Source organism: Myzus persicae, unplaced genomic scaffold (assembly GCF_001856785.1).
Source record: "Myzus persicae strain clone G006 unplaced genomic scaffold, MPER_G0061.0, whole genome shotgun sequence".
Taxonomy (NCBI): domain Eukaryota; kingdom Metazoa; phylum Arthropoda; class Insecta; order Hemiptera; family Aphididae; genus Myzus; species Myzus persicae.
Window position 1 is genome coordinate 529975 of NW_019104167.1, and position 13699 is coordinate 543673.

The following is a 13699-nucleotide window of genomic DNA, read 5'->3' on the forward strand; positions in this document are numbered from 1 at the left end:
CGAACACGACGTACCTACATATTTATATATATATATTACAGTGATTTCGAACTACCTATACACTGAAATGTACGAGAACAAAGTACACGTACATGCATTATGTTTCTGAATGTTTGCTTCAATATTATTTACATGTCTGTTAATATTATTAGCTAATCTACACACTGAGTGAAATGTATAGCGTTATATTAATTATGAGCAATAAATATCAGTGCATAAAAATATAAGTATCTAGACTGTCTACATAGCACCAATAACATTCACTATCGACGTGACAACGCGTGTTTTAATGTAGGTATAACTACTAACTAATGAGCAATAAGTAATACAAAACAAAATGCACAGTAGAAATTAATGAGAATCACATCTCAAACAAGACGAATTATGCAGCTATAACAGTGATTCGATATACGGAATAATCATTTTAGGTGAAAGGCGGAATAAAATAAATATATTATTAGAATCTAAAATAAAATACGGCGGACAACATTTTTAATTATTCTGTACACGGATCTATTATCTATATAAAACCCGGGTCTAACCCACCAACGACGTCTGGTACATGGGTTTTCGTACGGGTGAGAACATGTCTAGTCGATCACATCCGAAACCGGGTGATCGATAAAAACGTATGCACCGTGGTCACACTCTCTCGGTAATACAATATGACGTCGTTACCGGCATATCCAGATGATATCCTCAATCCTCGTCAGTCGTCGGTCTCGTGTCAACTGGGTTAAGTGATCGCTGCTTAAATGGACTATAGTGCGAATAGTATTGACGCAAGCCGTGTAGGCGTAGACTTGTGTGTACGTACGTATTGCATGTAGTAGGTAGGCACTCACATAGTTACATGGAAGTGCCTATATGGAATAGAAGTCATTGTTATTATTACATATTATAGTCACCTGCGTCTCTATAATATAATATGTATGGGTACACGCGGTGCAAGCGTACCACCGCCGTGACGATTTGGGCGTTTTACTATTATACAACACAATATTATAACGCCGCGGTCCTGAAACTGGCCTCGTGTGTACGTGGGAAGAACAATGTTCAAGTAGCACTTTAGATTTGTTGATTTTTCTCTTTTCGATATTATATTCTCCGCGCGGGTATAGTGCGTAAAGCATACTTAACATAATAACGTGCGATCGGCAGAGGTGCCCATTTTACAGCTGTGTTGCGCACAGTGGTTGCTGCGATAGGCAGGTAACAATATTGTAATATTAATTATTATTGCGGAATGTGGGTATGCACACGCGTAGCTCTAGTATCCTGTACGCGAACAATATAATATTATACTGGATACATAATTTTTTTATAATTTTATAAACGTACCCATTATTTATTTTTTTCTAACGCACGTGTTAACATAACAGTAGGTAATAATAATAATTGTGCAACTTCTAGAAGCATGGTCTACAGTATACCCGCTGCAGATAGACCGGCGGCCGATACGTGAATGTGTCAACCTCCTTTCTCTCGGGGCAAGAAAATAATAATATAATGATAATAATAACAACGCGACACACGAAGAGTAGGAAAAATAATTACGGGCCCCCACGTGACTTAATTAAAAATCATTATATGTTATTACTTATTATATACAAGTGTATGTACCTATTACAAATGTATATTATACGGTAGACGAATACGCCTCCTTCTCATCACCTTTCCGTCTCATGGAAATTCGCCTTACGAAATAGTGTTCCCATAAAAAATCGCACACGACAGATTGGTCTCTGGCCTCCACAACTCAAACAATATTGTTTTAGTATGTAAATATATCACGTGAAATGTATGTATAGTATGGACACAATTACACAAACAGTATCTCAATAATTGTATTATTATTTGTATAAGTATTTTTGGGTATCTATAGTGAGACATTACAGTCGATTTACAACCGATCTGTCTCCTAGCTATTCCGAGTAACCGCCAGCCGTCACAAGGGCTATTGATAGAAATGAAAAAATAAAATAAATAAATTATCATAATTTATAGCCGTATTGAGATAATTATACGCTGTTGGCATAATATTGTTTTTAGCCGTAGTATAATGTAAAATATTATAAAACGGTGACGCCTTCAACAAAATATAATATAACACGCGTGAAAAACTACATATATACTAGCTAATTACCTATAGCTACGAGAAATCTACATAATATTTTCTATGTAATATTACCTAACGAGTGTTTTTTTTTCGTCTCGCAATCTCTTAATATAATACATACTAGGTATATAATATTTTAGTATAGGTATACGTACATATAATATTATACATAATACATATTACATATAACTAGGTATTATAATACTATGAATCGAAAAAGTATATGTTATATCCAGTAGGAAGTATTGTATTGTATTATTCTATTATTAGGTATTTTATTAATTATTAGTCCAGTGATGAAATCGGTTTCTGCTTCTCATCTAAGTACGTGTAAAAGTAGTAAGTTATATTATTAGTTTAACACTTTGGTTTTTGGAAATAAATTTATTAAGAGTAGAAACAGGCACGTTCGGTGGAGACCTATAAAACATTGTATACGAAAAACGGATCTGAGTGAAGACGGCGTCAACATTTGATCTTAAAATTCTAATATAAAAAAATCGTGACTATATTATAGGATTATAGGAATCGTTAATATTTTTAAATAACCACTTATGAGGAGCTTTGTACTTTTTACATTTTTCAGCTTTTTGACCGAACGATTAATTTTTTTGTCAACATTTAAAAAAAACAACTACATTTAATCAGATGCAATCTAAGTGAAGACGGTCTCAACTTGTTACCAAACATTTGTTCAAAACAATATTATAATTTTGACAAATTTTCATTTTTTCCCAAAATTTTTTTAAAAAGTTTTGAGAATTTTCAATTTTTACCTCCCAAAATTATCAACCAATTAGATCCAATTTTTTACCAAAATCCTCCATCGAAGTTGATGATTAGAGCATTTTTTTTACTATTGACAAGTTGAAATGGTACAAGCATTCTCAAATACTTCACCTACTCGTCTGAACGTCTATACTAGTCAAAATAAAAATACAATTTTAATTAATAATATTCAAGCTCTTCCCCCTCCCTTCCCCTCAAAAAAATAAAAATAAAAATATTGTTTACGCCCCTGGACATGATTATAATTATATATCTTGACCGTTCTTGATAGGGGACGCTGGACATCAACAAGATAAAAACACTCACGATATTTTTGATAGCATAGTTTCCCGAACAATAAGACGTGACAAAACATATACACTTATATTTATTATTATTTTTGTTTTTGCAATATGACGATGAATAGGTGGTTACTGGAATTAATTTTGATTTTTTTTTTTTTGTCAATATAACATCCGATGATATTCGCGCTACTGACCGCACCTCACGTCGAGCATATTAAACGCATTTCCTGTCAATATACAATGACGGTTGATTGAACTGTCAGGTTGCCAACACATTTATCTTTACGAAACACGTATGCACTTTACGCAATTCGATTCCTAGTACTTAAAATAAAATATACACTCTACCAGGTATCGATGAATATAAGAATAATAATTCGTGACATAACCCAATACGAAATATTTTTTCCATTGTAATTAATTCAGGAAATACTCTATAATAGGTAGTATGTAAATCGAAGGCACCAAAATTATTTTTAACAATCGTTAACAAATTGATAGAATATTGCATTCACGGGCATAGTTCAGGTACTGTTGAACTAACATGGAAACTGTTTTTAAAATACTGTAATATATTAACCATTAACGAGGTTTCGCAACACTGTGATCGTTGTTAGAGGACCACACCCTTTGTATATACGAATGTCTTAAAATTTATTATTAAAGTTAATTGATGCATAGACACACAAACGCTGCACTAGGTAACTGATCGAGAAAGCAATTCATTCGAGTGCCGTGCTACGATGATATATATTAACCGCTTTCTATTTAATTATGGAACACTATACCTATCACATACCGGTGGCGTTAATTTTCACTTTTCAGCATAACACACAAAATTATAATACAAAACAGTGTACTTAATAAGACACTTATGCAATAATATAATGACCCTCAGGAGTAAATATGTGAAGTTCAAATACCCGGAGACTTAAACGTCAGTGTGATGATATTACCACACTCGTACTTTGTGGGTGACTATTTTGTTGTCATATCTAAGTTATTTGAAGTAAAAAAAGAAATTGTTGATCGTTTATTTGACCCTTAGAGTATATATTATTATAATTGTATACATAAAATTACCATTTTTATTTGTCAAAATCCAAATGGGAGTGCTGCCACTCGGTCACTGTTGTTCGCGCACAAACCGCCCGGAACACATTTACGATTGCGTGGTGCGTGTATACGATGTTTAGATACGTAGGTATCTATATTTATTTGTATACGAATTAAGATAAACAAAATAGAAAAATACACAAAACAAATTCGAATTCTCAAATGGTAAGACAAGTCAGAATCGCGTTGTGTCTAGATTGTAACTGACATCGGACAACGCGTCTTTGCCGGAGGTTTGATCGGTGTGTACGCTACGACTATACGCTACGAAAACGAGGACGCCGGACACTTGTCCTTTCTATTTTCCCCTCTCTCACCCTTCGATATACGCGGTACAAAACAGACCACCGCCTTGGCGGGAATCGATATCTTAGAACAGTTCATAAATGGAGTAGAATTTTTTTTTTTTTTTTGAAAAAGTAACTCTCAAATCGTGTACCAATATGTATACAATCAGTGTTGCATTATGTAACCGATGTTATTACCGCTTTATCATCATATGTATTTGGAGAAAACCGCTTTCCCCTCGGATGAATATGTATACAGAAAATTATTATGAGTGGCTTATAGTCCCATATGAACAATTCACACAAAAATAATAGTGTTTCCTAGTAAACAATCATCATCTCAAAAAGGATTAACGTTCTTAAAAACCTTTTTTATGTGAGTAATTTGAAGTAAATACAAGATAAAATTTTTGAAAAATAAATATTTTTATCGTTTTTTTTTTTTAAGTTTTTACTTTTTTGAATGGCAAAATACAACTTTAATTTCATATTCTGAAACAAAATACTTTTTGATATATATGAATTGAACTTCGAATTGAGTAGATACTAAGTAGTTTATTAGTTTTTTTGTTCTTATTGTTTAAATTTTAGATGTGTGGGGTGGTGTAGCACAGCCGGGATAATCCAAACAATGTTGTCCAACCCTCCCCGCTCAAACTAACTAAATACTTATGCGTTATAACTTATTAACTACTACTTCAAAATTTATCTTTTATGTATCAAAATACTCAGGAAAATATACTGCTTAGAAATACAAAATTAAAACCAAAATGTTTATTATACAAAATGAGTTTGATTAAATCAAAGTATAATTTTTTGTAAATAATTTTTATTTTGATTCCAAAATTACCTAAACATATCTTCAATTATTTTTTAAAGATTATTATCAAATACACGATAATGATGAGTCATTATTTAACTGTGTGTCCTGTAGCTTTCAATTTAGTTAAAGTTTTCAGTTTATATTAAGTTTATAATAGTATAATACTACATAATATGTACTTACTGCTTACTGGAGCATTATAATATGTAATTAGTTGTGAATAGGTACATCTGGACCAAATTTTCTAATACTAAATTTTTGGGTACGATAAAATATAATAATTATAGTTCAGGACAGATGATTATAAATATTGCATACCGATACCATTGAAAATCCATAAACTATTGCATAGGTAACAATCATAAATAACACTTGAACTAGTAACTTTACTTTCTATAGCCTATAAATCTATAATTACTCACTAATAATGAATAAGTAATAATTGTACAATTCAAAATCAATACCAAAGAATATATGTAAGTAATTGATTATGATAACTTGAAACGTAAATATTATACTACGACATAGGACTGCTCACTGTGCACTAATAATTGAAGATCAACTATATATATGCTGCAAGTATAAGTAATCTAAAAGTTTAAAAGGTATAACTTAAAACTGACTCAATTTGACAGTTTTTAAAATGTTTTATAGGTAATCAAATAACCATATAAAAATGTAAGCCATCTCTCATTAATATGACGGAATCGTATTTTTTAATTATCGTATATGCACATGAACTATATGATACATCGCCGTTGTATCTATAGAAAGTTAAATAACTCCAAATTTGTATTGAGGGACTAAATTGTACGATAATTACGAAGATATTACACAATGATTAAGATAAATTACCATGTATGATCGGCAAGAACACATACAAGTAGGAACCTATACAATGTAAAATATTAGTTGTTACTTATTACAATCAGCCGATTATTCATTTAAATTTAAAATTAACTAATTATAAAATTAATGTATATGAACATATTATGGTATATCATTTGATACTTTGACCCCCATTAACACATGAAGAGTTTCTAAGCTTTCTATATAAATAAAACAGTAATAAAATTTATCGAGAACTACGAAGTTCTAAAGTAAACGTTAAGCGTAAACGACTCAAACCAGTAAACATTTAGTCATTTTATGACTAAAATATTATATATATGAGTTATGAAAAACTTACTCAACAATTAGCACTTTTTTTCTGGCGTGTTAATCAGTTATGATGACATTTTGCAACAATTGTTGTTTTTTTTATAACAGTTTCCTAAAATAAAAGCTATGAAATGGATAGGTTTCATATTTGTCTCGAGTTGCATCCGAAACTTAAGTCATGAGACTTACACGCCTAGGTATAATTATTAATTATTACATTTTAAATCATGCACAATAAATAAAAAGTTTATACAATTATAATGACTTGCCAGTGCTGCGGGTCTGTGCCCAACATTTACATATTTACATAATTATTATATTATGCATCAAATAAACGCATAATATTATGTTTCATACACTCATGCATTTTATCATACTTATAATTATTTATAGTATTACGAGCAAGTTTACTTGCCAGATAATTGGGTAACAATGTCGAACACCCGGGTGTACATTCGCGTTGAATACGTCATCGTCATGGTATGACTAAAATCTCATAACTACAGTGAAATAAGAACGTTGAACTTTAGTTGATATCATTTTCATTTAATCTTGTAATAACATATTTTGATTAATTGTTAACTATCGTATATTTCGTAAATGCAATTTTTGAGGTACCTATTTAATTTTAAGTTAGAAAAAAATTTCTTAAACCAATATCGACTGTTTTATTTTTAATTATACACCTAGTACAATTATGAATACATCAAAAATGTCTCTATAATGTATGTTAATATGGTTTACCTATACGGCTATACATATTTATTATATATTCACTTAATTTAAAAACAATACCTATCTTAATAATACATTAATAACAACTTATATTTTAGTAAGGAGTATGTTTAATGGAATTTATATAGAGATATCTATAACCTTCTATATTATGAAATCCCCCCCCCCTCATACAAATATTTTATGTATTTTTTTCTTTTTATAGTGTAATTATAACCCATACCCCGGACTATACTTATTACATAATATACAATACTTATAATACACTCAATTTAAGAGCTCAATTATAAACTGACTATTTAAAAATAGTAATAATGATATAAGAGAAACCTGGTATAGAAAATTAAAATTTTATTTTTAGTTGATATATAAGTATTAAATAATATAATTTAATTTTAAGTGCATTGTTTAATTTTTACAATTCTTAAATATATAATAGTTATACCTGTTATGTTTTAAATGTTTTATTGATTTTAACTTAGTTTATTATCATAGTTAAAAAACATTAAACAAATTATTTTGTAATTATAATGTAATGTTGCAGATAAATTAAATTGTTTTAAAATTTTAAATACAACTTGCTTATTACAATAATCTGTTTAAGAAAAATCTAATTGTAACACTGTATAGATGAAATGTTGAATTACCATTAAAATCTCATATTATAAATATTTAGGCATTTAGCTCTTGATTGATGATAACATTATTTACTCACTAAAATTATATAAAGAAGTCAGTAGGTATATATGAATTTGAATATTAATATTTTGTTTAGTATTATACAATTTTATAACGATACATAAATATTACAGACGTATTTACACTGATTATTAAATATATACCAAGTTAAAGAAATTACGATGGTTACCTACCTACTTAATAGTTGATCCCACTTAATTTTTTTATTTTTATATGACATATATTTTTTCTGAACGTCTGTACTTATTTGAACTCCCCCTAAACGGCTGGACCGATTTTAATGAAATTTTTCGTGTGCTTGGGTGGGCCTCTAGATGTGTCTAGGATGTTTTGACACCGGACAAATATAATTTTATTTTGACCATCCTAATCATCATTAATTTTTTATGGAGTTTTTCAGGGACTTGATATTTTTTCATTTTTTTTTTAGATTTGCAACAAAGGGTCAAATGTTCGCACTTGTAAGCTTAATTGCCGATTGCCGTCTTAATGTCTTTTTATTATACTTCAACAATAAATGATGCTCTAATATTTTTAAATCATTTTAAACAGATGAAAATAACAATTAAAAATATTCAAATGAAATTTTTATTGGTGTTTTGGTGCCAAGTACAAAGTCACGAACAACTGATGTTGTATTGAGATCACATTGTAATCTATTGAATATACCTATTACTGAATAATTTTTGATATGTTTGGTCTTTTTGATTAGGTAAATAACAATGCATTAATATTTTTAGGATGCACTCCAGAAAAATTCAGCTAAAATAACATAAACCTGACTAAATAAACTAGATGCAACTAAACAAAATTTTATATTTATAGCTTTGCCATATCTGATAACCCGTTAACACATTTGTTAATAAAACAATACGTGAATTTCATATTTTAAATAGTTCGTTCGCAGATATCTGTCAAAGTTACTATTCTAGGTGCTTCAGAACAATGACAATAATATTTTTAAAAAAAAATTGCAGTTCGCTAAAATCATTTATACCGGTGTGTATTCGAGCATGGCAAGACAAATATTTATGCTAACATAGCCAAAACCATTTTTTTTTTGTCCTCACTAAATTTATCACAATAAATATACATAAACCTGTTTATAATAATCATGTCTTATTCCTATTCTTTTGAACTTTTGACATTTTTGATATTAGATCAAATAACATTTAGCAATAAGCACGAAACACACACGACACAGAGATGCAAGGAACTATATCGAATCACTGATGAAACGTTTGATAATCGCCGAATTTCGGCAGGATAAACTTTATCTCTGTTATATTAAATTAGATTAGATCCCTGGTACGTTAAATATAAAATTTGATATCATTGTGGTAATCAAATGAGGTAAAAGTATACATCGTCACGTCTATGGTTTCGAATAAAACCTCAAATATGAGAGTTGAATGTTATTTGTAGCTTATAAAGGTACTCAAAAACTACATAAACGATTTTGTGAAAATTTCCAAATTATTGTTCTTGGAGATATCAGGAAAGTTTAGAGAATATAGTTAGAACCACGTTCGACTTTACCAAGTTCTATATAAAATCTACCACAAGCCAATTGTCCGTCTTTGTCGAATTATTAGTTCACAAAGCGATGTGTACCGATGCAAAATATATTTTTATCAAAAATACAAATCTTTGCCCTGGACAACGTCGAGCGAGACAGCTGGTATAATACAAAATACATATTATTGTATATAATATAGTTTAAATATATAATTTAATTCTTATATCATGATTAATAAAATCTTAACAATCATACCACGCCTTCACCTATGTATCTAGTACATAATATATTTTTATGCACCACAGTTTTTTAAAAGATTTTAGATTCGAGTGACCATATAATATCATAAATTCATAACTATTAATGACTTTTTAAAACCTTGATTTATGATACATGATGTTCCTTGAATTACTCTTCTGTTAAGACACTATATAATTTTTAGGTATTTGTCTTAGGTTATCATATAGTTGGTAATTCTGTGAGAATATTGTGATTGTCCTAAATAGTATGTATGTGTGTATAATATGTCGATATAGCATCAATCCCCGATACCGCACTTTGATGCACTCCAGGAGTGGTACCTTGAGTAGCCATTTATTTTGGACATAAAATTAGTTTAAAAGTTATGCCAGTTAAAAGAAACCTAAATAAAAACACATGTAACACCATATTTGATATTTCACTATATCATATTGAATAATAATACATATTATTGTAAAGTTCACTTGATTTCAGCCACTGTTTTAGAGTTTGTAATAGTAGGTCGCTTGTATAACGGTAAGTAGTATACATTATATTACATACTCATTAAGTAGTTTAAGGTAAGCGCCGTACACGTAACGGCATACATATTAAAAAGCCAAAATATATAAGACAGACCGTGAGAGTGTATTTGTTTTCTGATTTTTCAATTTGTGTTATCGTTCGCGCTCACATAGAACCGGCTTTAGCGGTTAACATATTATTTTCGTACGCCGTTTGTCACAATCTATCAAATTATTGCCGGTACTAATAGCGTTTAATGACCTTTATGTTTTTTTTTTACACTTGGCACACGTTGAATGAGTCCTACACCAGATTACAACGGGCGCTCACTGCAGTGACGAAAACCGAAACGAAATACTGTTATGGAAGGCCGTTGGAATTGTCAATATTAAACATTATGGATACATAATATTACTCGTATATGCGTTATAATGTTTCTGTATGACAGCTGTTGACAGGAACAATAGACGAATAGACGTAGACAAGAATATAATCTGCACACTGCAGTTAGGCACGGATGTACGCCAAAGGTTTTTGGCTGGGAACGAAATTTTAACGTTTCGAGACGGTACCTGCCACCTGTGTAGAGTGAATACAGCAATTTATTATTGTTTTCACGTCAAAACTACGTCATGGTGGGATGGGTAGCAAAAAGATTAACTCGACGAAAAATTGATAGAAATTGATTGAATTCTTCCAAATTTACACTCAATACAAAAATTGTACAAAAATTTAATTATTTTAGTATTTAAGTACAATCATTTTAATTGGAACGCTGTGGCTATGTGTTAATTTAAAATTTTGATTATAAATTATTACATTTTTTTTTTAAATTTAACTGATATTTAAAAACAGTACAATACATTCGATGAAAGACATAATCTTAGCCTAATTATAATAACACCGAAATGAATGTATTTCAATATAATCAAAGGTACAAAACTATTTGAACTACACTATAAAGTTTCAAAAATATCTACTTTAAATTCCTTAGAAAATAAATTCATTCAATGTACAAACGCAGGTTGTCAAATGGCAAAATCATTTAAAAAATCATAAATTTGGTATGATATCCAAGACTAATTAATCATTATTTATATATGTAGGCAGGTAGCTACAAAAATTGAAGCTTAAGTACCCATATACGAATTTATTATATCAGCGTGCGTTTATTATGTAAATGATAAATGAATCAAAAACGTATTATTATAGTCATAACATTACTTCAAAGTCATACCTAATAAAACACTTGTCTCAATGTTCACAACCATTGACGGCGCTTTGATTTGCGAGGCCCGGGGCTCTCAAGTCGGTCAACTAAAAAGTCGTAACTATTGTCTTAAACCCTAAATATTTTTTGTAATAGAATACCACTAAAAAGGCTAAAAACCTTTGTCGTTGAAGCCTTAATACATTTAAAAAAAAAAAAAAATACCACTAAAAAGCACGAGACCCTGTGTGGTGGACCCACTTCCTGCCCGTCACTCGCGGCGGTAGTCAAGGCGCAAATTATGAGTACGTAAATGTTCAAGCATAATCGAATCCAATACATTTTGAATAGTATATAATTAAACTTGTAAATACAATTTATACCATTCAATTTAGAAGACGGAAACAAAGTAAATAATAAATCTGAAAAAAGCTGCCTGAACAATAACCTAGTTATAGATACCCAGTTAATATTATATTATAAGACAATAATCCATAATATAATCTTCCACAATATACTTATATTCTTTTTAGATTATTATAAATTGAAACAATTTCCTTAATTTGTAGTTGAACTATTTTTTTTTTTTAATATAACATACAACTTCTAAGTCAAATCCGACTCGCGGCATACTGTAGAATGATGTGAACATATAGGTGCTTGGAATGCATTTTTAATACCTATGTCACTATTTCCAGGCAATATATTATAACTGAGGGATAGTTAGTTTACTGCCCAGTTCAGTTTTCTTTACAATTTACATGGAATATGGATTTTGATCCTTGAACATCATTACACTTTCTCAAATTGAATACGAATTACTCAATGGATAATAGTCACAGTTTAAGTGTATAAAGTTGTACCTTATTTATTGAGTATAATAATATATTTACTTAATAGATAAATACTTGTAAGTTGTAATTTTTCATCACAAGTCCATAAGTTATTACTTATTACTTATTACATAATATGTATCATTGAAAAATGATTTCAAATTACAAAAATAAATTATCATAAATATACAATAATCTATTCTTACACATAATATGTTTACGCTAAAGAATACGCCTAAAGATAAAATTATATAACATAAAACAAATTTATATGTTTAGATATCTAGTATAGCTGCTATAGATGGCCAAAAACTTGATGACTTGGTACTTAATTACCTATTATTTATGATATTTTAAAACTTGAACAAAAGGGAAAATCTATAAGCGATATAATTAGGTATATTTGGATGACAAATTATAAAAATCGTAACTAAAGAGTACTTATAATATTTTTTAACAAAATAATAGAATTAAAATACTGCAAACCTTCTCTAAAGGAAACCATAAGGTAATTGAAATATGTCTCGTTTCAGGCCAGTTACTTTTCCATTATATCATTTAAATCTCATGTATATTTGTGTCAAGGAATTTATAAATGAACATTATTGAGACTGTGTTTGCTATTTATATATATGTATGTATCAATTTATTATCAATAACTGTATAGTTTAACTATAAATTTGTAAGCATATATATTATACATTATATCTAACTATATAAATCAGTCATACACTTTCCGTTCGAATATTTTTTTCTCAGACATTCTTCTCGATTGAATATTTTTTCCTGAATGTAGATCCTAATATTTGTACCAGTTACCATATTACCCAGATAGTAACTCACTAATCACTATAATAATATCTACACCAGTAAATACCACAAAATACACTAAACCAACTAAACTTTTGTTAAGTTTATATAGGCTTTAATATTCTAGGCTAGATTAGGTCACAAGACACAGAGGGACAATTGGGTTAAGTTATAAGATTTACTCCGTTTGTTCCAAAATTCAGAATTGTATCCCAAAATTCGTCGATTGTACTAAAATCTATAAGAAATTAGTAACGTTTAAGTTAGGAGTGCTGGAGAGTTAAACATTGGAACTCAGACATGTATTTTTAATCTCATGGTATTCGAAAAATAGTTATATTTATTTGTACATGTTCGTCACACTCGTCATAGTATCAAATTACGTCACCATAGCAACTGGGAACAAGTGTACAAAAGAAGAGTTGCTAAAAAGACATGTTATTGTTCATGTCAGTAAAAAATTCGAAACATAATGGAATAAAACAATTACATTCCTACCTTCACACAGAATATTAGTTACTAAATTGCCTACCCGAAGCGCCGTTCTAA

General features: G+C 29.6%; 1 protein-coding gene across 1 annotated transcript in view; it reads right to left on the reverse strand.

The window, feature by feature from the left end:
* The window catches only part of LOC111039520 (probable chitinase 10), a 31791-nt gene extending 27228 nt beyond the window's left edge, over positions 1–4563 (reverse strand). Inside the window, exon 1 of the mRNA XM_022323068.1 lies at positions 4276–4563. Coding sequence (XP_022178760.1) covers positions 4276–4278 — 3 coding nt within the window. The 5' untranslated portion in view covers positions 4279–4563. The remainder of the gene's footprint in view (positions 1–4275) is intronic.
* Positions 4564–13699: the final 9136 nt, after the last annotated feature.